The sequence below is a fragment of the Vulpes vulpes genome, chromosome 1, assembly GCF_048418805.1.
Source record: "Vulpes vulpes isolate BD-2025 chromosome 1, VulVul3, whole genome shotgun sequence".
Lineage (NCBI taxonomy): Eukaryota > Metazoa > Chordata > Mammalia > Carnivora > Canidae > Vulpes > Vulpes vulpes.
Genome location: NC_132780.1, coordinates 62819658 through 62845655, shown reverse-complemented (window position 1 = coordinate 62845655; position 25998 = coordinate 62819658). Strand labels below are relative to the sequence as shown.

Sequence of the window (25998 nt, the reverse complement as noted above, 5' to 3'; positions counted from 1 at the left end):
CTTCTCCCTCTGCCCCTCACTCACATATGCTCTCTCAGTTTTTTAAAAAAAATCTAATTCTGCCTCTGCAGAATCAAGTTGAATTCCTTACTAGGCATTTCAGGTCCTTTGAGCATAATGTAAAGAGTACAGCTTTTAACTTTTACTAGTTGTATGTTTAAAAGGCTAGGTGGTCAAGGAATGATTGTTCTCTTATGCCATGCATGTTCTCTAGCCCTACACATTGATCCCACAGGACTGCACTTACTTAATTCTCTGGAAGTAGTTGGCCTTCTTGATACTTGTTCCAGTTTGTGCCTGAAAGAGCCCTGTCCTGGGTAATTCCCACTCATCGTTCAAAATTATAATTGGGTACCATTTCCATGTCAAGTTCACCCTGCCACTACTTAGGTAGAATTAATCACTTCCTCCTGTCTTCCCTGTACACTCCATAAATCTTTTTTTTTTTTTTTTCATTCATGAAAGACACGGGGCGGGGGGGAGGCAGAGACACAGGCAGAGGGAGAAGCAGGCTCCACGCAGGGAGCCTGACGTGGGACTCGATCCCGGGTCTCCAGGATCACGCCCTGGGCTGCAGGCGGCGCTAACCCGCTGAGCCACCTGGGCTGCCCTACACTCCATAGATCTTATATCCCTTCTGACATTGCTCTGATCTTGAAAAAGTTTAGTCCTTGACTATTTCAGCAAGTATGTGGTTAGCTCTTGAGGACAGGTGTTCATCATCTGTATGTCTGTGTCTAGGCATGTGTATTAATCATCAAATCCTTGGTAAATAATCTCCAAATTATTAGGTAAACTATAAATTAGGGATAAGAATATATGCTTATAACTAGATTTGTTTTCTAAAATAAGAATAACCACTTAGAAAGTTCAGTCTCAGCTGAAGAAAAATTCAGAGCGAGGATTTTATATAAAACTTTTTTTTTTCCAGGATAACTTAAAAGAATAGGTCAACCGTAAAAACTCATATGCAATGGTTTGCTTCTTGAAGATTTTGTGAGGATTAAATAATCTTTCTAGTGCCCCTGAGCACAGTGTCTGACACATAATAACCATTAGAAAACTTGGTCTTTATTGTTGTTACAATCATTCATAGATAAGGTATTTGTATTTATCTTGTTTACCCAAGATTCTTCTAAAATCTACATTGCTTTATCAATTCAATTTGGCACTCTCGTTGAATGTATCAGTAACAAACTTTAAAAAAAAATTAACATTATAGCGTATTAGTTTCAAAGGTAGAGTTTAGTGATTCATCAGTTGCATGTAACACCCAGTGCATTCCTGAATGCCTATCACCCACTAACTTTTAAGACAAATTAAGATAGAACTGACTGTCTCTTTACCAAATAACTTTTGGCCATAACTCATCTTAATCATAGATACTAACTATATTAGACATTCCAGATCCTTAGAATATTAAAATATAAATAAGTCAGCAGTATTTTATGTAGTTGAAAGTCTATAATATCTACAAGTGTTTTCATCATAGTCTTGTACATTTAGAGGACACAGTTTATAGTTATAGTCATATATAATAAATTAGTAGGTTATAATATATTTATAATATATTTATATTTATTCATGTTTACCTAGCCCGATTTAGTTATGATTATTGAGGTCAAATAATTTGATATTTTATTCATATTTTATTATTATGCAGTAAAACTTTTTTTAGCAAATACCTTTTTTGTAAATCTTATCTAAAATTAAAAAATTTAAAGTCTAATAAGCTTACTAGAAAAAGATGAAAAGCACTGTTTGTTCTAACAAAATTTATTATGCAGTAATTATAAAGGTTAAAGACTCTTCCATCTCAAATAAAAATAACTGTTATAATTACACACATAATATAGTAGAGTGATTCCAATAAATAGCACAGGAAATAGTGTATTTTCAAATTAGACAAATACTTTCTCATTCACAGTGTCTGACATAGGAAAGCCTGTTCACATAATGGTTTGTATAAGGTCATGCTCTTAGTAATAGTCCACACAGAGCTGTTGCCAACACAGTTCTTTCAGAACGTGAAGTACCGGGCAAACCACTCCTGGCGCTGGGGATCTGGAGAAGCCACCGGGGAAGCTTCACTCTGAGGAGGACTGAATTCATAAAAAAGAGAGACATGTAACCCAGCATTAAGCTGTTTTGCAAAATGAAGGGAAAAACACAAAAAGCATCAGTATAGATGACCAGAACTGCTTCCCTGGGTTAGATGCGTTTTGTAGATCCCTCTACACTAGACTGGGTTCTCCACTCCATGAGAGCATGAGAGTGCATCAGCAGCTCAGATGAAGTCAGTGAAGGAGGAGCCACATCAAAATAATTACAAAAACAAAAACAAACAAACAAAAAAAAACAAAACCCAAAACCAGACAGCTGATAAAAATAACGTCACCTTCTTAGAATAAAAAAAAATCAGGAGGAACTGTCAGGAATAAGAACAAGATAACATTCCTCTTTTTCAGCACTTTTTCTCTTCTACCTAATTAAATTTCAGGATCTGACACAAGCATTTGATTCTGACAGATGTGTCCTCAAATATAACTTAGATAACTAAGCCATGGTATGGTATTTCTACTACATGTATATTTACATTAAACTTTCATAATTCCATAAGCAAATACTCCAGGGGGAAAGGAGTATGGTAAGCCACTTTCCCCTCCATCTTCATAGTTATATCATTTAAACTTAATTCTAACTAAATATTCTTTGGGCTAGTTGAGAAAATAAAAGAATCCCTACCGTCTTTGGGGGAAATTACAAGGCACGCAACAATGTGTAATGGAAATTCCAGTAGTCAAGTTCCTTGAGCTCATGCACATGCATCTTACTGATACCTGAACATACCCATGCACAAAGGAAATAAGCAACACAAAATATTTAGCAGGAGACACATTCAAAAGTATATTTGACTATTTTTATTCTTGCTATTTTTCTACTTAAAATGATTAGTCATTAACTATGTCATCACTTACCCTAGAAAAAGATAGTCTACCTGTAAGACTACTGTGACACTGCTGAAATTTAGTAGGAATAAGTTAAAAAAATTAAAGTAGCATAGAATCAGTAATAGTAAGGTAAACTTAAAACAACAATACTTTCTGATGTTATTTAATGGATAAACAATTTGGTTTCATTTAAATTCTTGTAAATACATTTAATCAAATCTGAGGTTTACTTAAAATTGGAATATCAATTGTAAAAATTTTTATATGTATATCATTAAATTCCCAGAGCTTACATATTTTTTATTTTGGCAGTTATCTATATATTTGTAAATAAGCCTGGTAAACAAGAAAGTGAAAAAAAATGTATGAAAAAATTCTGTAATAAAGGTGATTAGTGAAAAATTTGCTACAATATTCAAATGAAGCAACTATCCATGAATATTAAAATTCTAAGCATACGAATTACATCAGCACCTCTTTCAGCATCTAGAAAAACTGACAAGAAACTAGAAAAAAAATCTTAAGAGCCAAAAAGGAGTTCTCTAGAGAAGTGATAAATATATTTGGAAAATCTTTCACAGTAATAATTTTTCTAGGTTGTTCTTAAAGCAGTGAATTTCTGCAACGTAAGAAGGTAAATTTCTCAAGAAAGAAAAAAAATTGCTGGTGAGACGGCGCTCACCTCAAAAATGTCTTGGGCTCTTTGGGTGGCACTGGCTGTGGAAGTGGTTTGCTGCTGTTGAACTCAATAGCGTGGACTGGAGAATTAGGAATGGGGTCCAGGCGGTTAGGATGTCCATTGCCCACTCCACCAGATTCCAGAGCACTTAGATTGGGAACACTCACAAACCTGTTTGTTGGTGACTTATCATTCTTCTTCTTTTGCTGCATTAAAAATAACACATGTGAGGACAGTCCCTGTGTTATGACAAGTAAGAAAATAGGAATAGTAGAAGATATAAATTTGGCATGGAAAAATTTTGGAGGCTTTCTGTTAAATTGGGATGTTAATATGAACCAGTGTTACCCAAAGTGTGGTCTGGGGATCCTTGGAGGTGTTCTTTATCTACATGGAATCCTCACGGACAGACATGCTGCTGGGCCAGAAAGAATGAGGAAGAAATACTTAGGAAGGGTGTTCGTGGGGAGGGGAGGAGATGGACAGAATGTCACAGGGTAAGGAATACTGGGAGGAAATGGGGAAGGAGCAGGTCTTGCAGATACCACGACATTAAGTAGATTTGGGCTAAAATTAGGAGTAGAAGGTAATAAAGTTAAACAGTTTTAAAAAGGAAGTCCATGAACTTTTAACCTTCTGTCAAAGAGAGGCAGTCCTTGCCTGGAAAAAAAGGGAATGGAAAAATGCTTGGCAAAGTAGTTTGAAATATATCCCACATTCCTACTTAAGACCTAAAGTTGACTTAAATAGCTGGTTTTTTTTTTTTTTAAATTTTTATTTATTTATGATAGTCACAGAGAGATAGAGAGAGAGGCAGAGACACAGGCAGAGGGAGAAGCAGGCTCCATGCACCGGGAGCCCGACGTGGGATTCGATCTGGAGTCTCCAGGATCGTGCCCCGGGCCAAAGGCAGGCGCCAAACCACTGCGCCACCCAGGGATCCCTAAATAGCTGGTTTTAAATTCACTGTACCATCTTTCTGAGGAGAGAAAATTAAATTTGCATAACTGTTTCATCTCCCAATTGGTGGTATCACTAATTGGCTCATAATCTTTTAGAAACATTTAAAGGTTATAAAACAAAAGTGATCCATATTAAAAAAATTTTTTTAGTTGGTCTTCAAAACTAACAGTAGCAAGAGGAATACAATCAGATTATCAAAACCTATCAGCTTACAAATCAAGTATTTTATTCAGACCTCTGGAATCAATGAGCATCATCTTGCTGTGCAGAATAAAATTTAACATGCTGCAAGATATCTTTAATACTGTCTTTTACTAGTTAAATGTGTGCTAATTAAACTTATAAAATATTTTCCTGCAAAATTATTCTTGAAAAATTGTTTAAAAAAACAGTACCCTAATCTATTTGGCTTTTTCCCTTTATTTACAAAGAAATGATCTCAGTACCTAGACATTGCCCTCTTTTTCTAGGTCATATTCTGTGAATCACAGTCTCTGACAAAGAGTCTATTTTACCATAACTGTAAAAAGAAAGAAAGAATAACGTTTTCTAGAATCACAACTATTAAAGCTGAGGTCATTCAAAAGTGAACAAAGATCATCTTTTGCATTATCTCGTTCTAGTCACCAGAGGGCATAAATAAACCTACTTTAGGTTTCTCTTTGGAGAAATCTACAATAATGGTTTTGTTGCTAAAAATGTTAATTCCAAAAAAATATATTAGAAATAGTTTCCTTTTATTATTTGTTTCAACAAGTCTTGTAATCTTGCTTTGTAATTAAAAGCTTATTTCAGGGACCCTGGGTGGTTCAGTGGTTAAGCGTTGGCCTTTGGCTCAGGTCATGATCCCAGGGTCCTGGGACCCAGTCCCACATCAGGCTCTCTGTAGGGAGCCTGCTTCTCCCTCTGCCTGTCTCTCATGAATAAATTAAATATGTACGTACATACATACATACTTATTTCACCCTAAGTTATGAACTCAAAAACTGTAACTATATTAATTCATTCACCAATTATGAGAGCCTTTGATGTGCCAGGCAGTATTTTAGGCTCCATGTCCCTACTTTAAGTCATTCTGTTTCATAAAATATTTAACTTGTGAAGTAAGGATAGAGTCCATGTTCTTAACAGGGAAGTTTTTAGGAGCACTAAAAGCAAAAATTTCTGGCTTAATGGCCTAATAGAAATTAGGCATGATGAGCAAATTAATTAAATTTGAATTAAAAAAATAGCTTTAGCAGTAGTACTTTAGTTTATTTCTACTACTGATTACTGCCCAAAAGAAATGTAATCCCTATGAAGCCAGTAATTATTTATTCTTCATTATTTGCTTTATTCACTTATTTGTGGTTGCTTATAGAAAACGTGATTGAAACGTGCAGCTGAATAACTCCTACACCCAAAGCACCATGAGGGGAGCCATGGGAAGCTGGAGTACAAGGCTGTATAAGACTTAGCCATGTCCGTTTTACTTGTCGACAAAGCTCTTCTATCTGTCCTAGGAGTAACAAAGTATCAGGATAGGCCATCTTCAGTTTTAATTGTCAAGAAAGGTTCAAAGAAAGGTCCTAAGACTGAAGTAAAGCCCTTCTCCAAAGACTGGTGGGCAACAAGGTCCAGTAAGATGGCAGACCTTAGACTCTAAGTTAGGGAGACCTGTTGGGTATACAGGGCTGGAGTACCTTTCAGGACCCCATAGAGGGCAGTGAACACCAAGAAAATGATGTTAGTTTTCTTTGGAGATAGGAAAAACAAAATGATAGAAACTAAGGAGTTTTAATTCTTAACAAAAATATTAGTCTTATTCTTTGAAAATGTATATATAAAGATTTCACAGATTTTAAATCTACATATTAAATTTGAGAAAACACTGTTTGGAAGGTTTATCTAATGCTGCTCTATTAAAAATTTTAAGCAAGTTTTAAACTACATCCCTATTTTACAGTGTTTACAGCACATACCTTAGTCAATGGATTAATAACACCAACAGTAGGGCTTGAGTTAAACACTTTGTTGAAGTTAGTTTCTCGATTGACTAATTCCAGCTGATAAAATTTATTATCCTCCTATGCAAAAGAATTATAAACATCACTTAGACATTTTCTATTGAAAATTTAAAACTGTTTAACTGCCATTTCATTCAAAATTTAATATAAAAACTTTAGTGAAGATTTATCTACCTTGTTCATCAAAGATTTCTAGATCTGACTGCCAGTGTCGTAATGACTGTGGGTGGGAAGGTTTTCAAAACTTTTCAAACCATATGCTTTGGGGCTCTTCTCCACCCTTTAATAACTTTTTCCTCTAAGACTGGATCTAAATGTTTTAATTGGTCTCATCTCTGTTCCAAAGGGGTAACTGTGCAGTTTGAGTAGCTTAACTTACATTTGTGGAGCTGAGCTGTGTGCATGTTTTTTTGTTGTTTCTATAAAGGTGACACTGACTCATCATTATTCTTCAGTACTGGAAATACATTTGATCTTCCCTTATCCCCTATGAGACCTCAATGTTCAGTTGACTTCTGAACAACACAGGCTTGAACTGCACGGGTCCACTTAAATGCTGTTTTTTTTTTTTTTTTTTTATAAATACAGTACAATATTATAAATGTATTTTCTAATACGATTCTTAGCATTTTTTTCTCTAGCTTTATTATAAGAAAACATCATATAATACATATAATATACAAAATATGTGCTACTTGAGCTTGTTATCAGTAAGGCTTCTTACAGTTAACAGCAGTTTATTAGTAATCCAGTTTTAGGGGAGTCAAATTATATGTGGATTTTCGACTACACAGGGAGTTGGTGCTTCATAACCCCTGCATTGTCCAAGGGTCCTCTGTATTATAGCAATAGTAATCACTAACCAGAGAAAAAGTGACCTACATATAGATAAATCCTTTGCCTTTCACTTCACCAACAACTTATGTTAATTGGACAACCAAACTGTAAGCACATGAGTGTGAAGTGTAGGATTAGTGCCCTAGAACTAGATTCTTCATCCCCTTCTTAGTTACTAGTATCATTTGCATCATCAATCTCAGCCCATGTGCGTCACAGTCCATAGAATTGGGGTGTAGTGAAAAGAGCATAGAACAGCCCTTAGCTGGATTCCTAGCCTGTCACCAGCTAACTGTGTTGCTTTGTGTTTGCTTTATTCTTTGATGTCTAATACTCATCCTATTGTCCAGGATAGAATACAACTATATCTGTGACATCTGTTCACTAAGAACTGGAAAAGCAATTTCTACCATAGACGAAATAAATATACTTAATACCTTTGCTAACTTCATGTGTGGACTATAAGGTAATCAGATCAATCTATGAGGTCTGTTTTCATGTTCACAATGCCTGGAAAATCTTCCCAATGTCTGCTCCTCGGTTCCATAATGAACCCCAATCTATAACCTGCTGTTTTTACCAGGACCTTGTAGTCCCAGCCAACAGGATGGCTTTCCTAAATGCCAATTAAGATAAATGAAAGAAAATGGACTTCAGAAATAAATGCTTCTAGGCTCTCTTTCTATGCTAACATCCATAGTTTTCAGTTGAAGAGCTCAATGAACCAACAGAGCGATTAGCATTCAACTTTAGTTTTACTCTGAAAGATTTTTCTATTTTTTTTGGGACAATGAAAAACAGTATCTTAATTATTGATCAGGATACATAATTTTAGAAGACTCTAAAAATGTCTTATGAATTATAAGACATTTGTGTATTTCTTATTCTTGAAGAATAATATCTTTAATAAAGGCAGCTTATTTATTGTTAAATCTGTACTTCCTTTCCTGATGGACTGACTGCTCAGACACCTCAGTTTAGACCCAGACTCTCAAGAGAGTATGTACTTTTCTTAGTTAGAACCCTAAGAAAACAGAACCCTTTTCCCATGGAGTATATCTTTGGATCAGGGTAAATTAACAGGACTAACTGTAAGTACACGGTGCATGCTAATGCATGCACGTGTTGACTCTTCTTTCCTATGCACTAATTCTATATGAACAATACACAGCTTCAAGAGCGTATTAACTAAACGTTGGCAAGGACATTATGAAACGTAAAATATGTACTAAAGACTCTTTTAAAAAAATACTGAAAAGAGGCACTATCTCCTTACCCTAATACCAAATTTAAAATTACTTTGTATTTCTTATCCTTATTCATGAACATTTTTAATAAATTTTCAATCATAACATACATATTTTATACCTTCAGTTTCCATTTAGCATTACTTAATACTTAACCAATGGACTGTTGATTGGCAAAACATAGTAAATACATGGTTACACCGGCCCACCCCAAATCTTACAATTAGTTTCTTTATGACTTGGTCTCTTTCGGTAAGCATGGCTTTTAATTCTGTAATCATCTGTATATCTTCTGGTTTTGATTCTCTCATTAGGTATTTTTCTTCCATTTCTTCTAGTCTGAAAACAAGAAATCTTTAGTTCATCGATAGGACTCACATTCTTCTGTAATACCTACATTTTCCAATTACTCCAGTTGAACACATACAAAATTTAAAACCTAACCTTTTTCCTTAAAACTTTTCAGTCTAATAACATGAGACTGTTTCAATAGCTATAGTGTTATTAAAGGCTCGAATGGGGTAGATGATGTTATTAAAGACTTTACGGGTTACTTTCAGAAGAATTAACTCATTGTAAGTCATTCAACAGTGTGTGGGAATGAGGTGTGAGGTAAGCCCTGTAGAAGAAATGATATACTGAATAATACTAATCTTTAAATATCGATTTGATGCTGCAATGATTGTCTCATTATCAGGAGAACTTACCAAAATATACTCCTGTGTGATGACATAAGGCTTGATAACATACAAAAAAGGGACAAGATACAGAGGAAAGGGAAACAAAGGACACATACATGACATCAGTCTTCCCTGGTTTATGGGAAACACAATTTAAAAATTCTGTATTATCAGCTAATACACATACACTGTAAAAAATAAAAGGTTCATCAGATAAGATGGCAGGGCAGAATGAAGAGGCAAATGGAAACTGCTGGCTCAGGGGTGTAGGGGAGAAACAGTTTCTGTTTTAGAAAATTTAAATAATTATAGCCATTAAAAAACTTACTGTTTTCAAAGTCAAAGGACAGAACTTAAGCTCAGTAAAATCATGGGAATGAAGATGCACAGAAAAATTTATTCATCCAACAAACAGTAACTTCTGGACAATGTATCTTGTAGGAATCAGTGCACCCCCCAATTCTAGAGGAGTAGAAAAATCTCTGTGTATTTTAGGAATTTTAGTAAACTCCTCCACTAACTCAAGCCCAAGCTAAAGTTCTAGTCTGGATGGAGGGTTTGGGGGAGATACGTGGGTAAAGAGAAGTGGTGGGGTTAGGAACTGACTGATTTAGGATTAGTGGGAACTTTGTCAGTGTAGTCTGAGGCTAGTTTTACTATTTTTTATTCTTTTGTGACAATGCATATTGAATGAAAAATGTGCTTTACTAGGCTCACATAAAGGGACCTTGGATTTTATGATATGTCGTTTTATGGGGAAAAATTTTAAGAAGCTTGAGAAACAATGATCTAGTCAAGGAAAAAGGCATGGGTTTAATACCAGAGTAACCACAAGATGTCACTGTGGTACTTTATTGTTAAAAACAAAATACAAGATTTTTGAACTGCTTTCTGTAGCTGAACAAGAATACCTGGCAGTAAATGGTTACTAAAAGCCTAAATTTAATGCCTTATTTAAAACTATTATCAAGGAAAAAAAAAAACAATAAAAAAGAGAACTATAATGTCTGTCGTTTTGTTCTAGTAAAATGGGAAGTTAAGGTAACCACCTTAACTTTTTGCTCTGAGCCTCAAGTCTAGTGTATGTTTTCATTTGGTTTAAACATGCTTTACCTAAAAAATTAATATAAATTAATATCATAAAAAAACCTTAAAGAGATACCTTGATTTTAAAGGGAAAAAATAATTGATTAAATTGAAGAAACAATTTATATTAACACAAATGGGAAAGCATTAAAGGAGAGAACAAGTAATATGATCTGCAAATATATTTCCAAAATTATTAAGTCTTTCAAAATTCTAACAGGAAAAACATTGGTATTACTTTGATCCATTTCAAACCAACACTGGTCAACAATCTCCCTTTCTTCAGCTGTCCCAGTCAGCTCTCTAGGCCAGCACTGTTTCTCAAAGACTAGGTCTCAACAACTGGTGGTATAGGAAATTATCTTACTTTGTTCTCCTTTAATCTTTCTGGTCACAAGAAGGAAACAATCTTAGTGTAGAAACAATCTTTACAACTATGCCTGTTACTCTGTTTCACACAACTCAGGCTGCTCTGCAGCAGCAATAGTGAGCTAGAATGTAATAATACTGTTTATTTTCACAGAATTTACATTTATATAATTATAAATATAGCTTCTATTTAGAAAAATGGATACAATTTTTCAGTAGTGATAATAGTTTTATGTGGAAATAATCAAGTTTTCCTGTTAAGTTTTTAAGTTACAATGAGTCAATTAAAAATATGAAAACAGTATCAAAGGTAGCCAGAAATGACCAAATTCTGAAAGGCTAAAGCCTGGGAAATACTGCCATTAGAGAAACAAGTTTATATCATCTTTTACTCAAAATGTAGATTTCCATTAAAAGTAATACAGAAAGAAAACAAGTAAAACATAAACATATATTATTACTAACTAGGTCACTGATGGATTCTCCCCAGGCATGAATGCTCTGATTTTTTTTTTTGGGGGGGGGGGAGGGTTCTGTCAATGTCTAGGGTTCATGGACAACACAAACCAAAAATATGAATACGTAAAAAAGTTATATAAAAAATTTTTCAAGGTGGCAGTTCTCTTGTGTTTTAAAAAAATAATTGACAAAGTCAGTAAATTGAGATCTCAGGCCAAACAACAGTACGGCACACATCTATTTTAGAATCTCAATTGTATAAGGATAAACTCTATTATACCATCCACTCTATAGTTTAAGGAAAGAAATATATATATAATCGAAGAAGTTTAATGTTGAGCCTTTCTTTCCCCATCATTTATGGGCATGGACTCTGATGCACGACAATAGCAATACTTTTTCCTTACCTCACAAAGCTTATGAACCCAACCCAAATGGTAATTTAAAAATCAAACAACAACAAAAATGATTAGGGTATTCTAGATAAAGGAGCTCAAATAACTTTTAAAGGTCTGATATGGTGGAGTGCCTCTTTTCAATTAGGAACTGCAGACCTACTTAAAAACCCCGTACAGAAACTCAATGCTTCCCCAAAGAAGAAACTATCTTTTTGTTTCAGTACAGTGAGAAGTTAATGTAAACTTGGACAATCAATAATAATCTCTTAACCCCTTTTTACATAATAAAGATCTGTCATGATCCCAAGTTCTACATGTTTAAAGTTCTCTCTCTCTCTCTCTCTCTCTCTTTCTAAGATTTTATTTATTTATGAGAGAGAGAGAGAGGCAGAGACACAGGCAGAGGGAGAAGCAGGCTCTATGCAGGGAGCCGACGTGGGACTCGATCACGCCCTGAGACACCACGCTCAACTGCTGAGCCACTCAGGCATCCCTTAAAGTTCTTCAAAACAGCCCATTCTTTCATTTGTTTCTACAACAAACAAAAACTGTGACATATTAGACACAAGGTTTTTACTACTATACCTCTCAGAAAAATAAGACAATTTCTATAGAATGTCCAAAACGCTAAGATTTTAGTATCCAGCACTAGAAAAGGGGTTTTCTACTAATCATTCCATAAGCTACAGAACGCATTACCATTTCTACAACGTTTAGACGGTACCTTCTGTTTTTTAAAATGTTATTACCCTCTTCCCTGGAGTCCAAGCAGGATTTGGGGTGGGAACAGAAGCAAGAAGCTTCCCTTCCAGATGCTCCAGAGGCCCCTCCACTCCAGGATTCAGTCTGATCCCTGTTCCTCCAGGCCTTCCACTATCATCCACTTCTACGAACCCACAGGGCTTTTTTTAATGTCAAAGATTTAAAGCCACTGCATCTGTATCTTTGGGGTAAATCCCCAGCAGTGCAATTGCTGGGTTGTAGGGCAGATCTGTTTTTAACTCTTTGAGTAACCTCCACACAGTCTTCCAGAGTGGCTGCACCAGTTCACATTCCCACCAACAGTGCAAGAGCGTTCCCCTTTCTCCACATCCTCTCCAACATTTGTTGTTTTCTGTCTTGTTAATTTTCCTCATTCACCCCGATATTTATAGCAGCAGTGTCCAAACTGTGGAAGGAGCCTCGGTGTCCCTCGAAAGATGAATGTATAAAGAAGCTGTGGTCTATGTATACAATGGAATATTCCTCAGCCATTAGAAACGACAAATACCCACCATTTGCTTCGAAGTGGATGGACCTGGAGGGTATTATGCTGAGTGAAATAAGTCAATTGGAGAACAACAAACATTATATGGTCTGATTCACTTGGGGGAATATAAAAAATAGTGAAAGGGAATAAAGGGGTAAGGAGAAAAAAATGAGTGGGAAATATCAGAAAGGGAGACAGAACATGAGAGACTCCTAACTCTGGGAAATGAACTAGGGGTGGTAGAAAGGGAGGTAGGCGGGGGGGGGGGGGGGGGGGGGGGGGGGGGGGTGACTGGGTGACAGGCACTGAGGGGGGTACTTGATGGGATGAGCACTGGGTGTTATTCTATATGTTGGCAAATTGAACACCAATTAAAAATAAATAAATAACAAATAGATTTAAAGTCAGCAATGCAGTTTGCTAGGAACTTCAGTTCCTACCCTGAGGCTGCGAATATTCAAATATGGTTGTGATCCCCCCCTCACCCCCACCTCATTGCCCTGCAGCTCCTTAAGCAGGAGTGCACTCTCCCTGCACCACTTCTGACAAAATCTTAGCCATTTGACAGATCCAAGCAGGCTGCATTTAAGGATATGGGAAAAATCCAGATGTCTAAAACTGTGCTTTCCAATACGGTAGCCACTAGTCCATACTTGGCTATTTACATTTGAGTTAATTAAAATTATATGAAAAATACAAGTCCTTGATTGCACTAGCCACAATTCAAATGCTCAACTGCTGTGTGTGGCTAGTAACAACTGTACTGGACGGGGCACATATAGGACATTTTCATTAGCACAGAAAATCTACTGGACAGCACTGGTCTAAATACATTTGTGTGTATGTTTGGTTTAACTAGAAGAATAAATACCTTAGCTAGAGACTAATTTTATGTTAGTGGTAGTTTTCTGGTGAAAAAAGAAATAGAGCTGGTTACCATGGACCTAGCTGAGGTATAAAACAAATGGTATATCTAGAAAAGCAGATAAAATATTTGACTCATGAGTAATACTAATTCTTCGATTGTTAAAAATTATCATGGGATGCCAGGGTGGCTCAGGAACCTGCCTTTGGGCTCAGGGTGTGATCTGGGTCTGGTGATCAAGTCCCACCCACACCGGGTTCCCTACATGGAGCCTGCTTCTCCCTCTGCCTAGGTCTCTGCCTCTCTCGTGAATAAATAAATAAAGTCTTAAAAAAAATTATCATAACATAGAAAAACTAAGTTATTTACTATCTACTGAAAGTTCATAATGTGTAAAATCACATAAGAGAATAAAGTAGAAACAAACCTTTAATCTTTGTAAATTAACATGCCTAAGGAGATAGGACACACGGACAGACAGAGGTCATTCTTTTTGTGAACAGGTTTTTGCAGACAGTGAAGAGGGGGTGCCAGGATTTCAGCCTCTGTCCAATGAGTAACACAGCCCAGGAGAAGGGAAAAAGTAGGGTTTACTGTAACTAATTTTTGCAAAATGTCTAAGGTTGTGAGCTCTTACTGTGGCTCAAAAGGATTTAAAAATTACCTCCCAAACAGCAAATACTTAAAATCACTGTGACTGGGAAAACGATCTCGTGATTTCAAGTGTAACTTCATGAAGTGGTAAATGTTATAGGGAAGCCTCAAAAAAATTCACTCAAGGAAACATTCGAGTGCCTACTAATGTGAAAATTCTGTGTGTATCCATTAGAGGGTACTTCACCTCAGGAGCCATTGAAGTAACTGCCAATCACTGGGGGGTCTGTTTTTTGTTTCAGCGTAAGTGAATGTGAGTATATATGTTACCCATATGTAACAGTATTTACTACAAAGCTTACTTAGTCTAATGGGTAAGATGTGAGAAGATGATTTTTAGATTGGGGGAAGGTAATCCAGGTAGTTTTGAGGTTCTTCTATGTAAACATAGAAGAACCTTAGAAGGAAACTGAGGTCAGTGTGGCTGACATGGGAGGAAAAGGCACAGTGTCACAAGGAGTTTTAAATTTCACTTTGAGACTAGGGTTGATGTGATTAGTCACTATTTTGACTTTACTGAAGTATGTGGAGATATTTATATATTTTTATGCAGCTTTTAAAACGGATTAGAAGAAGAGAGACTAGAGGTGAATAAATAAACCATTTGGAGCAGCAGCTTAGAATAGATTAATTCTGAGAGCATTTAAGTTGGACCAGAGTTTACACCTCAGAGACAGGAGTGAATGCTATTTGCATATTCTGTAACAGTTTTTAAGTATGTGGGAAAGAGAAGGGCTATTAAATACTTTCTTAAAATATTAATAATTAGAAATCTTGGTTTTAACAATATTGGAGTTACTATATATGAATAGTAACTATTTCTGATGTTTTACTTTCATTAATTTTTTAAATTAAATGTTTGCTTGTAGGAATTCTAACAACATCTATATAGAGTATAAAACATAAAAAGGAAAAAAAAAAAAACATAAAAAGGAAGATTTTGCTTTTCCCCACCTCCAATACCCTCTAATCCACTCCCTAGAGGGAAGTACTGTCATTAAAATTTTGTATTCGTTTTTTAAGATCTTTTGATATTTGTATATAAAATATGTATTATTAGTGTATGTATAGGATCATAATATTCCTTTAGGCCACAATATACTCTCTTTCCTTAACATTATATAATGGACATCTTTAGGGTTTTCACATGGCATTATATAGTTCATGATTCTGAGGGACAGGTCTTAGGCAGATTGTCCTAGTGGGACTGTGGCAGCAGCAGCTGAAAATCACTCAACTGTCTTATCCTTGTTAACGAAAATATCACACTGCAGTTACAATTGGTAATATAGCATTTACATTTTCTTTTTTAAGGATCAATTAGATTTAAAAGAGTAATCTGAGGTTAGACACAGTCTCCTCAGTTTATTTCCCATATATGAATTTTCTTTAATATAATATGACTTACGACACTTGTAAAGCTGCATTTATTTCCTTGAGTAGCTCGTTAGTCTTATTAAAATCTGCCCGCATGATATTTTTCTCTCTGAGGTGGTCTGCTGTCATGACATCCAGCTCTTTTTCAAGTCTCTTGTTTAAATCTTGTTCATGCAACCTGTTTAATTTATTTTTAGTTAAGAAAATGTTATTCTGAGGTCAAGCTTTCAAAACTTTCTATTTTCTACCAGATTTGAAATGATTTTAGGTATAATATATAGAAAATTAATGGAAACAGCCTAAAGTAAGTTACTTACTTTGCTCTAATCTTCTGGCTTGCTGAAGTTGTCTCCTTTAATGCTTTTTAAATTATATTTTATAAAGATTTTAGTTAATTATATAATTTCCAAAGTTAATGAATGCATACATATTACTCAAAATACAAACACTTCATCTATGTTCTAAATTATAGCAGTCAGCAAATAAAGAAGCGGTCTTCAGTATCTACTAGAAGGCAGCCTAGCCAGAAAAATAGGCATGTACTGCTAACTACTATACAGCAGTCTTTCAGATAACACTGTATATTTCTTCCATTGTAATTAATGACATACCTCATCTGTTGGTTAGATTCACTTCGTATTCTGAGAATTTCTTTCCCCTTAAATTCCAATTCTTTGGTTAGGGCACTTATATTTTCATGAAGGTGCTGTACCTCCTTATCCAAGTCTGAGATGTGATGTTCTCTGTGCCTTAATTCCTCTTGTAGATCTGTTATCCTACACATATGTTCCTTACTCTGCAAAACACAATTTTTTTTAAAGTAAGCTTTGTGCAGGGCTTGAACTCATGGCCTTGAGATCAAGAGCCACATGCCTACTGATGGAGCAAGCCAGATGCCCCTACAAATAATTCTTAAAAGATTTTCTAATATTTGCTGTCTGCATTTATCTAAGGGAAAGGAAATTACATACTAGCATGTCAAATGTAATGACATTGCTTCAAAAGCAAACCACTGAAATAAAACCTAAAGGCCTCTTCTTATCCCATATATAAGAAGTGTTTATACGGATACAGTTTATATGGATAATATCATGGTGTCAAGAGGTCAAAAGACCATAAAAGCACATTTCCCTCACGTTTTACAGATGAGAAAACCAATGCCCAAGAGAGATCTGTCTAAGGATGATTTATAATGAATAGCAGAGCTGAGATTAGAATGCAGGGCTCCTACAATAAAATGCTGGCACCACTGTCCTTTCATTTAAAAAGGCCCTGTGTCGGGATCCCTGGGTGGTGCAGCGGTTTGGCACCTGCCTTTGGCCCAGGGCGCGATCCTGGAGATCCGGGATCGAATCCCACATCGGGCTCCTGGTGCGTGGAGCCTGCTTCTCCCTCTGCCTGTGTCTCTGCCTCTCTCTCTCTCTCTCTTTCTCTGTGTGACTATCATAAATAAATAAAAATTTATAAAAAAAATAAATAAAAAGGCCCTGTGTCTAGCAGGGCCATCCCAACACACACACACACACACACACACACACACTGTGGCTCAGAGAGCAGTCTGCTGTCTGCTTAGTACTGATGTAACAGTTATCCTGTCTGAAATATGATAGGCTCTCTTCCAATTTCCTAGAAGTTAGTTTCCTACAATGTCTAGCTAGACATTGTCAATTTCAGTGTCAGCCTAGTTAAAAGAAAATATAACTTCCCTCCATGATTATAAAGTGGCTTTTTTTAAAACTTCATAGCAATGAAGAGAAAATTTGAGCTGATCATTTAACATAGCTAAAGACAAAGTGAAAGTTTTAAGCCTAATGAATGATGGCCTTCATTGCACTATGCCTAAAAATCCATCCATCCATCCATCCATCCATCCATCCATCCATCCATCCATCCATTTAAGATCATAAACTCTCTGATTCAAGTAAGTACACTTGGCCAAAGAGTAAAGTCTAAAAAGCATATGTAGTACCTGTGCTAGAGTGATACAGAAATATCAGTTATTCTTTTTCTTGAGGACCTGCTGCTCCCATAGTTATGCTATCCAGTACGACTATTAAAATTCAAGTTTAAATTTTTTAAAATTAAACAAAACCAGACACATAGTCACACTAGACATATTTGGCCCATGTGGCCAGTGACGACCATAGTGGATAGCACAGATATAAAACAGGTCCACCATCTCAGTAAGTTCTATAGACAGTACTGTTTCATAGTATTCTGTTTTCACTTTGTATTATTTATATTTCATTGTTCTCAAGATGCAAGTAGAATTCAAAATGTGTAATTAAAAAGTCATAAAATACAATGTAATTTTATGACCAACATACCAAAATCAAATTACCCATTTCCCTTTAAAAATAAGACTCTTCAGCATAGATGGTAAATTAGTAACTAGTGAAAATACTAGTTATTACAAAGTAATTTTCAAAAAATTTTGAACAATCTATCCACATTTAAGGAATCATCACATAGCAGAATGTTCTTCTTTACCTGTCTTCTGCTGATGTCTACACTTCGCTCTAATTCCATTTTAGCAGCTGCCAATTCTTGATGATGACTATGCCGTAACAAATCAATTGCAGCTGCATGTTGATGGTTTAGTTCTGAGCGTAAGGAGGCTGGGGAAAAAAAAGCTTTCGTGTATTTTAGAAATACTGATACTTTACATAAAAATTATAAAAATCACAGATATATTATTTTTTAAAATTAGGACACTTATGTATGCCCATTAAAATATCCTAGACTGTCACAGAAATACCATGGATTTAGAGGCCATCTACCTTTGGTAAGGACAAGAAAATTTTTAACTGCTCAAATGGATCCATTTAAGCTTTTAGTTTGACAGTAAGGTGCTAATGGAAATGAATTGTTTTTAACTTTTCTCATTTGCTATTGGAATAACATTTTAGAACTGAACAGTACCATAACATATATTCACTTAGGAAGCAACTTCCCACTCAGGCAAAAATTCTTCCACAATAGTGCTGAAAGATGTTAAACACTAGCCGGTGAATGCTTTGATTTGTAAGGCATCATTTTTATTTGAATTTGAGATTATTTCATATGATCCACATTTATTGAAGGCCGGGTACTATACCAAGGGGGAACAAAATATCACCCTGTTCTAATAACTGCACAGGCTAGAGGGAATTACATGGGATAGTAGAGATCGCTGAAGTTACAGCAATAACCAAGGTGAAAAATTATATGACCGTGAACTGAGTATGACAAAAGGACTAAAGAAGAGGGAACAGACATAGGGAATATTTAAGTGAAGGAACTAACAGGATGTGAAAGCAAAAGAAAAAAGTTAAATGCATCTTCTAGCTTCCTGGCTTGGGCAACTGGGTAAACAGTAATACTATAAAACAGTAATACAATAAAAACTATTAAGAGAATTTTGGGGAAAAAAAACAAACAGAAGGAAAATGAGATGGTAGGAATAAAAAGTTAATGAACAACACCAAAAAAAACCCTCCAAAAACTCTTTACATACACAAACAGTTTTTCTTCAAATCTCAACGGATCTCCTTATAAAAAGGTCAGTGATTTGAATACTTCAAAGATTAAAATCCCATAAAAAATACCTGAAAAATACCTTAACAAAAGTCAGACCTAAACATGAGTTTTCTCCTAAAAACAAAATCCTGATGTGCAAAAAACCCAAATGCCTATCAAGTATAAGGACATGTGGTCCCATGTCTATGTACTCCTTTTAGTCACTTGAGAGTGGAAAGTCTCAAGGTCCTGACTCTGTTTAGTTCCTTAATGGTAGGTGGAAGCACCACTGACTGTTGCTTACATAGCCAGAATATGGAGAAAGGTGAGGGGACCTCACCCCACTGTTGCTATTCCATTCATACTTGGATATTCATTTTCAAAGTTAAAATTTGTGTTTCAAAAATTAAAAATAAAACTGTTGATTTCATGTTGAATTTTAAAGTAGAACATATAAATAAATATGACAAGATTATAATCCTTTCAAAATACCAAGCATAGGCCAGCCCAGGTAGTCCAGCGGTTTGGCACCAGGGTATGATCCTGGAGACCCAGGATCAAGTCCCACATCGGGCTCCCTGCATGGAGCCTGCTTCTCTCTCTGCCTGTGTCTCTGCCTCTCTCTCTGTCTGTCATGAATAAATAAATAAAAGCTTAAAAAAAAATACCAAGCATAGCCTTTCCTTCATCTTCTAATTCAAACCGAAGAGTCTGAAGTTCCTGTTCCATTTCTATCCGGAAGCCCTCCATTGACTCTCTGTGTGCATCTTTTAATGACTGAAGCTCTGCAGAATGTTTTTGTTGTAAATGATTTTCAAGAGCCTAAAATAGGAGAAACATACTCAAATTATTATTCTAGAATACAGGAAGGAAAATACAAACAAAATAAAAATTACTAAAACTCGTTTAAGAAAAACAAGGCATTTGTAATTCATTTTCAAGAAAATTAGATATAAGATAATGAACTTTAGAAAATAAATTAGTAGGGTCACTTCAGTAAAACAATCCTTATGAAACCAGTTTGATTCAATCTAGTGTGTTTGAAGTGGGATATGGGTGGGCCTTTTTCCTAAGGTGGTTTGCAAATAAAGTCATTGTCTGAAGTTGCAGACAGGGGTAAGCCACCAAAATTAATGCATAATTCCTCTGTGTGCACAAACTTAAGAGAGGAAAGAAAGGAGGGGGCATTAACAAGAAAAGATCTCCTTCTGATCAGAAAGAGATCTTTACGACTCCAACCTTATTAAATATTTTGTAGCAACTTTCTATAGGCATTTGCACACAGAAGCAAAGCTGTGAGAGTAGGTTAAAAAAAAAGAAGGTAAAACAAATATCTCATGTTAGTTCTAGAAGTCTAACCAGAAAAAATGGACATGTGGCTAAGATTAAGAGAAGATATATGGCCATAGGAAAAAAGATAGAGCTCAGGGTACTTCAAATTTAGAGACTGAACTGTGCCAGGAAGGGGTTTTCTTACCACAACCTGCAACATGAAAGGTTTTTGGGAAAGAAACCATGTTGAAATTAGGGTTATATTTCTTTAACCATTACTCTAAAATACCATTTTTATAAATTAATATTTGGCTACTTATACTGTTTCTTAAGTGTTTTATTTCTGAAAAGTAAAGCATAGGTTTCTTTAAATATAGTAAAATAAAAGACTTTTAGTTTAGACTTTAGTTACATAGGTAGCTTGACTACCTAATGACAACAATAAAATTATAGGTTCTGATTTCTTTTTGAAAAGAGACTAAATGCGTAAAATTAAAGTACTTATACGAGAGCTTACGTGTTCTAATTCACAAATGATATCAATGAATAGGTTATATACCAATCAAGCCTAGTTGTGTGTATGTGCTGTATTAAAGTACAGTTGACATACAGTATTAGGTTCAGATATATAACAAAACGATTCAACATTTATAAACTCCATGAAATCATTACCATGACTGTCTAGTTTCATCTGTCACCATACAAAGTTATTACAATAGTACTGACTACATTCCCTATGCTGTACATCCCCATGTCTGGTTTTATAACTGGAAATTTGTACCTCTTAATCCCTGTCACCTATTTTGCCCATCCTCCCACCACCTCCCCTCTGGCAACCACCAGTTTGTTCTCTGTATTTATTAAGTCTATTTAGTCTTTGTTCATTTGTTTTGCTTTTAAAAATTTCTGCATATAAGTGAAATACAGTATTTGCCTTTCTCTAACTTACTTCACTTTGTATAATTCCCCCTAAGTCATCCATGTTGTTACAAATGGCAAAATTTCAATTCTTTTTAATGGCTGAGTAATATTCCATTGTAGGTGTAGATACTACATCTTCATTATCTAATTCATCTATTGATGGATACTTAGCCTGCTACCATATCTTGGCTATTTTAAATAATACTGCTGTAAACATGGGGGTGAATGTATCCCTCTGAATTAGTTTTTGTATTCTTTGGGTAAATACCTAATAGTGCAATTATCAGATTATAGGGTAGTTCTATTTTTAACTTTCTGGGGAAACTCCATACTGGGTTTCCACAGTGGCTGCACTAGGTTGCATTTCTACCACCAGAGCAAGAGAGTTCCTTTTTCTCCACATCCTTGCTAACACCAGTTGTTTCCTGTGTCACTGATTTTAGCCCTCCTGGCAGGCGTGAGGTGATACCTCATTCTAATTTTGGTTGGCATTGCCCTGATAAGGGACATTGAGCATCTTTCCATGGGTCTATTGGCCATCTGGATGTCTTTTTGGAGAAATGTCTGTTCATGTCTCCTGCCCATTTTTAATTAGATTACTTGTTTCTTGGGTGTTGAGTTACATAAGTTCTTTATATATTTTACATATATTAATCCTTTATCAGATATGTCACTTGTAAATATCTTCTCCCATTCAGTGTTTTCTTCATTGTGCAGAAGCTTCCTTTTTTGATGTAGTCTTAAGAGTTTATTTTTGCTTTTGTATCCTTTGCCTCAGGGAACCTATTTAGAAAAAAATTGCCACGGCTCTTTTGGGATTGTTATGGTTTCAGGTGTCACATTTAGGTCTTTAATTCATTTTTAATTTATTTTTATGTATGGTGTAATAAAGTGGTCCAGTTTTTCCCAACACCATTTGCTGAAAAGACATTTTCCCATTGGATATTCTTGCCTGCTTTGTCAAAGCTTAAATGACCATTTTTGGGTTTATTTCTGGAATTCTGTTCTGTTCCATTTATCTGTGTGTCTATTTTTATGCCAGTACCAAAATGTTTTGATTACCACAGTTTTGTAATATAACTTGATATCTGGAATTGTGATGCCTCCACATTTGCTTTGTTTTTTTCAAGACTGCTATGGCTATCTGGGATCTTTTGTGATTCCATACAAATTTTAGGAATGTTTATTCTAGTTCTGGGAAAAATGCTGTTGGTATTTTGATAGGGATTGCATTAGATGTACAGATTGCTTTGGGCAGTATAGATATTTTAACATTTGTTCTTACAATCCAGGAGCATTTGGAATGTCTTTCCATTTCTCTGTGTCATCTTCAGTTTCTTTCATCAGTGTTTTAAAGTTTTCAGAGAATAGGTCTCTCATGTCTTCAGTTAGGTTTATTCCTATCTTATTACTTTTGGTAAATTATAAATAGTATTGTTTTCTTACTTCCATTTTCTGCTATTTCATTATTAGTGTATAGAAATGCAACGGATTTCTCCACATTAATTTTGTATCCTATGATTTTACTAAATTCATTTATCAATTCTAGCAGTTTTTTGGTGGTCATTCAGGTTTTCACTATACAGTATCTCATATATACACCATATCATATCATCTGCAAATAGTAAAAGTTTTACTTCTTCCTTCCCAATTTGGATCCCTATTATTTCTTGTTGTTGTCTGACTCCTGTGGCTAGGACTTCCAGTACTATACTATAAAAGTGGTGAGAACAGATATCCTTGTCTTGTTCCTGGCCTTAGAGTAAAGGCTTTATTTTTCCCCATTTTGGGTGTTAGCTGTGGGTTTTTCATATGTAGCCTTTATTATGTTGAGGTGGGTTTCCTCTAAACCAACTTTGTTGAAGGTTTTTATTGTGAATCAGTTTTATATTTTGTCAAATGCTTTTCCTACATCTCTTGATATGATCATATGGTTCTTATCCTTTCTCCTATTGATGTGATGGGTTTTCTGTATAAGGTATCATGTCATCTGCAAATAGTGATAGCTTTACTTCTTCCTTATCAATTTGGATGCCATTTCTTTATTTTTCTTGTCTGATTGCTGTGGCTATGTTGAATAAAGGTGGCAAGAATGGGCTTCCTTGTCTTGGTCTTAGAGGAAAAGCTTTTAGCTTTTCATTGTTAAGTATGATGTTAGCTGTGGGTTTGTCATGTGTGGGTTTTAATACATTGAAGCAGATTCTTTTTATACCCACTCTTTTGAGACTTTCTATCATGAATGTTGAATTTTGTCAAATGCTTTTCCTACATCTATTGAGATGATCATGTGATTTTTTTTTTTTTACCCTTCATTTATTAACGTAGTAACTACACTGACTTGCAGGTCTTGAACCATCCTTGTATCCCTGGAATAAATCCCATGTGATCATGGTGTACAGATTTTTTTCAATGTATTATTAAGTTTGGTTTGTTAATATTTTAACAGTTTTGCATTTATAATAATCAGGGATAGTGGAAATAAGGCCTAATTTTTAACCAAAGAAACTTTCTTATCTTTCTAGACAAGATCAAAAGATCACAACTTATTGTATAGGCAGTTATTTTTAAAGGAATATGACTTTTTTGTTTTAATAATTTTTTATAGCATACCACTTCTTAAAATAGTTGTCTGCACCCAAATAAAGGATTAAAAGCAACCTATATCGGTAATAACTATGTATAGTGAAAATTATTGTTAGTAAAACTTTGTTTTTCTATTGAATCTTTACCTTAATTATAAGGTCCTTAGAAGAAGCTGAAAAATACAGTGTAAAGAAATAAACTGAACCAAAATTAATCACACTAAGACTATGTCAAACTAGTGTTTTCACAGAGAAAAAAGTAAGGGATATGGGAAGATTCTGGCATACAATTTGATTAACCCAATAAGGTATCTATTTGATTTAAATCTCTCCTGAATGACTTGTCTGTTTCACTACTTTTCACATAGCCTTTGGGGCTGTATATAGGGAAAGATACTATTTTTAAAATGTTTCTAAATTTCATTTCATTGTAAATTTTATATATAAGTGGGGAAAAGTGGGGCACCTGGGTGGCTCAGTGGTTAAGCATCTGCCTTTGGCTCAGGTCGTGATCCCAGGGTCCTGGGATCGAGTCCTGTACTAGGTTCCCTATGGGTTGCCTGTTGTCTCTGACTCTCTCTGTGTCTTTCATGAATAAATAAAATATTAAAAAAAATTAAGGGGAAAAATGTAAGGAAAAAAATGTGGGATAAAAAAATATAAATTCCTTGGATAAATATGTCTTTTGTAGATCCAGCCTGAAAGAGAAAAATTAAAAATCTGATGAGAGATTATTAATAAAAGTCCAGAATAGTACTAAGTGATTATAGTGGTTACAGCTCAGTAGGACTATGCTAAATTTATTTAACCACTGTTAACCATATGATAAACCAGATGGTGTATTAGTCTCCTAATGAACTTGGAATTATGTTGGGAAACAAATAAAATGTCAGCCATATTCAGCGTAACTGGTGTGTACGTTTAATCACTCTGACCCTCAGAAGTCAAGTTCTAGAAAACACAATGAAATAAAGCAATACATAGCTTGGAGGCAAAAAATGAATTCTTAAGAATTTGAAGCCTAATAATTATTAGGCTGTTGGATTACCTTTGAACATGTATCACATTAAACTTACTCTTTGTTCCTTTTCCTTTTCTTCTTCCATAGTTTGAAATGCAAGGACGTGTGCTTCTTTTAAAGATTTATGTCTCTGTTGATGTTGCTCCTCTAATTCTTCAAGCTCTTGTGTAAGTCGTTGTCGTTCTTGTGTAAATTGGGCTTGCAGTTGCTGCAAAGAAGTCTGAGACTGGGAAAGCTGCATCTCCAGATTCTGTTTCAGCAAGGAAATCTATGCCACAGAATGGTACACAATGAAGAATAAATACAAGGCATATTTCACAAATTGCCATCTAAGGAAAAAAGCATTTCAAAGATATTAACTATAGTAAAATAATTGCCTTCACTAAGTATCCACTTAAAATGTTTTACAGCATATCATAGATATTTAATAATTACATATCATCACTTTTAATTCTATTTTTAGTAATTATCCTAAAATAGACTCTTTTAAGGGTGTTACGAATTCGCTAAAGAACACTGTTAGCCCACACTTGGAAATACAGTGAACACCTATGTTACACTGCAATAAAAATTCAGAATATGAAATAAAAACACAACTAATGTTAATACACTTACTAGGTTATGGTGACTTCAAGGAGACAAAATATCAAACTGCTTATTTGTGAGGTGGTAAGGTTTAGTAGTTAAGAATGTGGGCTCTGAGTTAAAATCCTAGCTCTGCCACTTTAGCTGTGTGAGTTGAAGAGTGTTACTACAAATGGTTCACTTACAACAGCCCTGGCATGTAGTAAGTGCTCAATAAATGTTAACTTAAGGTTATTTGAGAATTTAAAAATTACTCCTTAAGATTTATCCATTTATAATTTAGAATGCTTATGTAAATA

General features: G+C 35.1%; 1 protein-coding gene across 17 annotated transcripts in view; it reads right to left on the bottom strand.

The window, feature by feature from the left end:
- Positions 1 to 1760: 1760 nt before the first annotated feature.
- FAM184A (family with sequence similarity 184 member A) overlaps positions 1761 to 25998 on the bottom strand; it is a 107041-nt gene continuing 82803 nt past the window's right edge. For 6 of the 17 annotated variants that reach the window (XM_026002408.2, XM_026002409.2, XM_072765253.1 and 3 more), the window contains 9 exons: positions 25170 to 25382; positions 19987 to 20140; positions 18311 to 18438; positions 16432 to 16616; positions 15852 to 15998; positions 8905 to 9022; positions 6555 to 6659; positions 3634 to 3836; positions 1761 to 2102 (listed from right to left, as the gene is read on the bottom strand). In XM_026002408.2, the coding sequence (XP_025858193.1) occupies positions 2021 to 2102; positions 3634 to 3836; positions 6555 to 6659; positions 8905 to 9022; positions 15852 to 15998; positions 16432 to 16616; positions 18311 to 18438; positions 19987 to 20140; positions 25170 to 25382 (1335 nt within the window). In that variant the 3' untranslated portion in view covers positions 1761 to 2020. Of the gene's footprint in view, positions 2103 to 2715; positions 2841 to 3633; positions 3837 to 4384; positions 6660 to 8904; positions 9023 to 15851; positions 15999 to 16431; positions 16617 to 18310; positions 18439 to 19986; positions 20141 to 25169; positions 25383 to 25998 lie in introns of those variants that run through there. The other 11 variants (XM_026002411.2, XM_026002412.2, XM_026002413.2 and 8 more) reach the window with 9 other exon arrangements.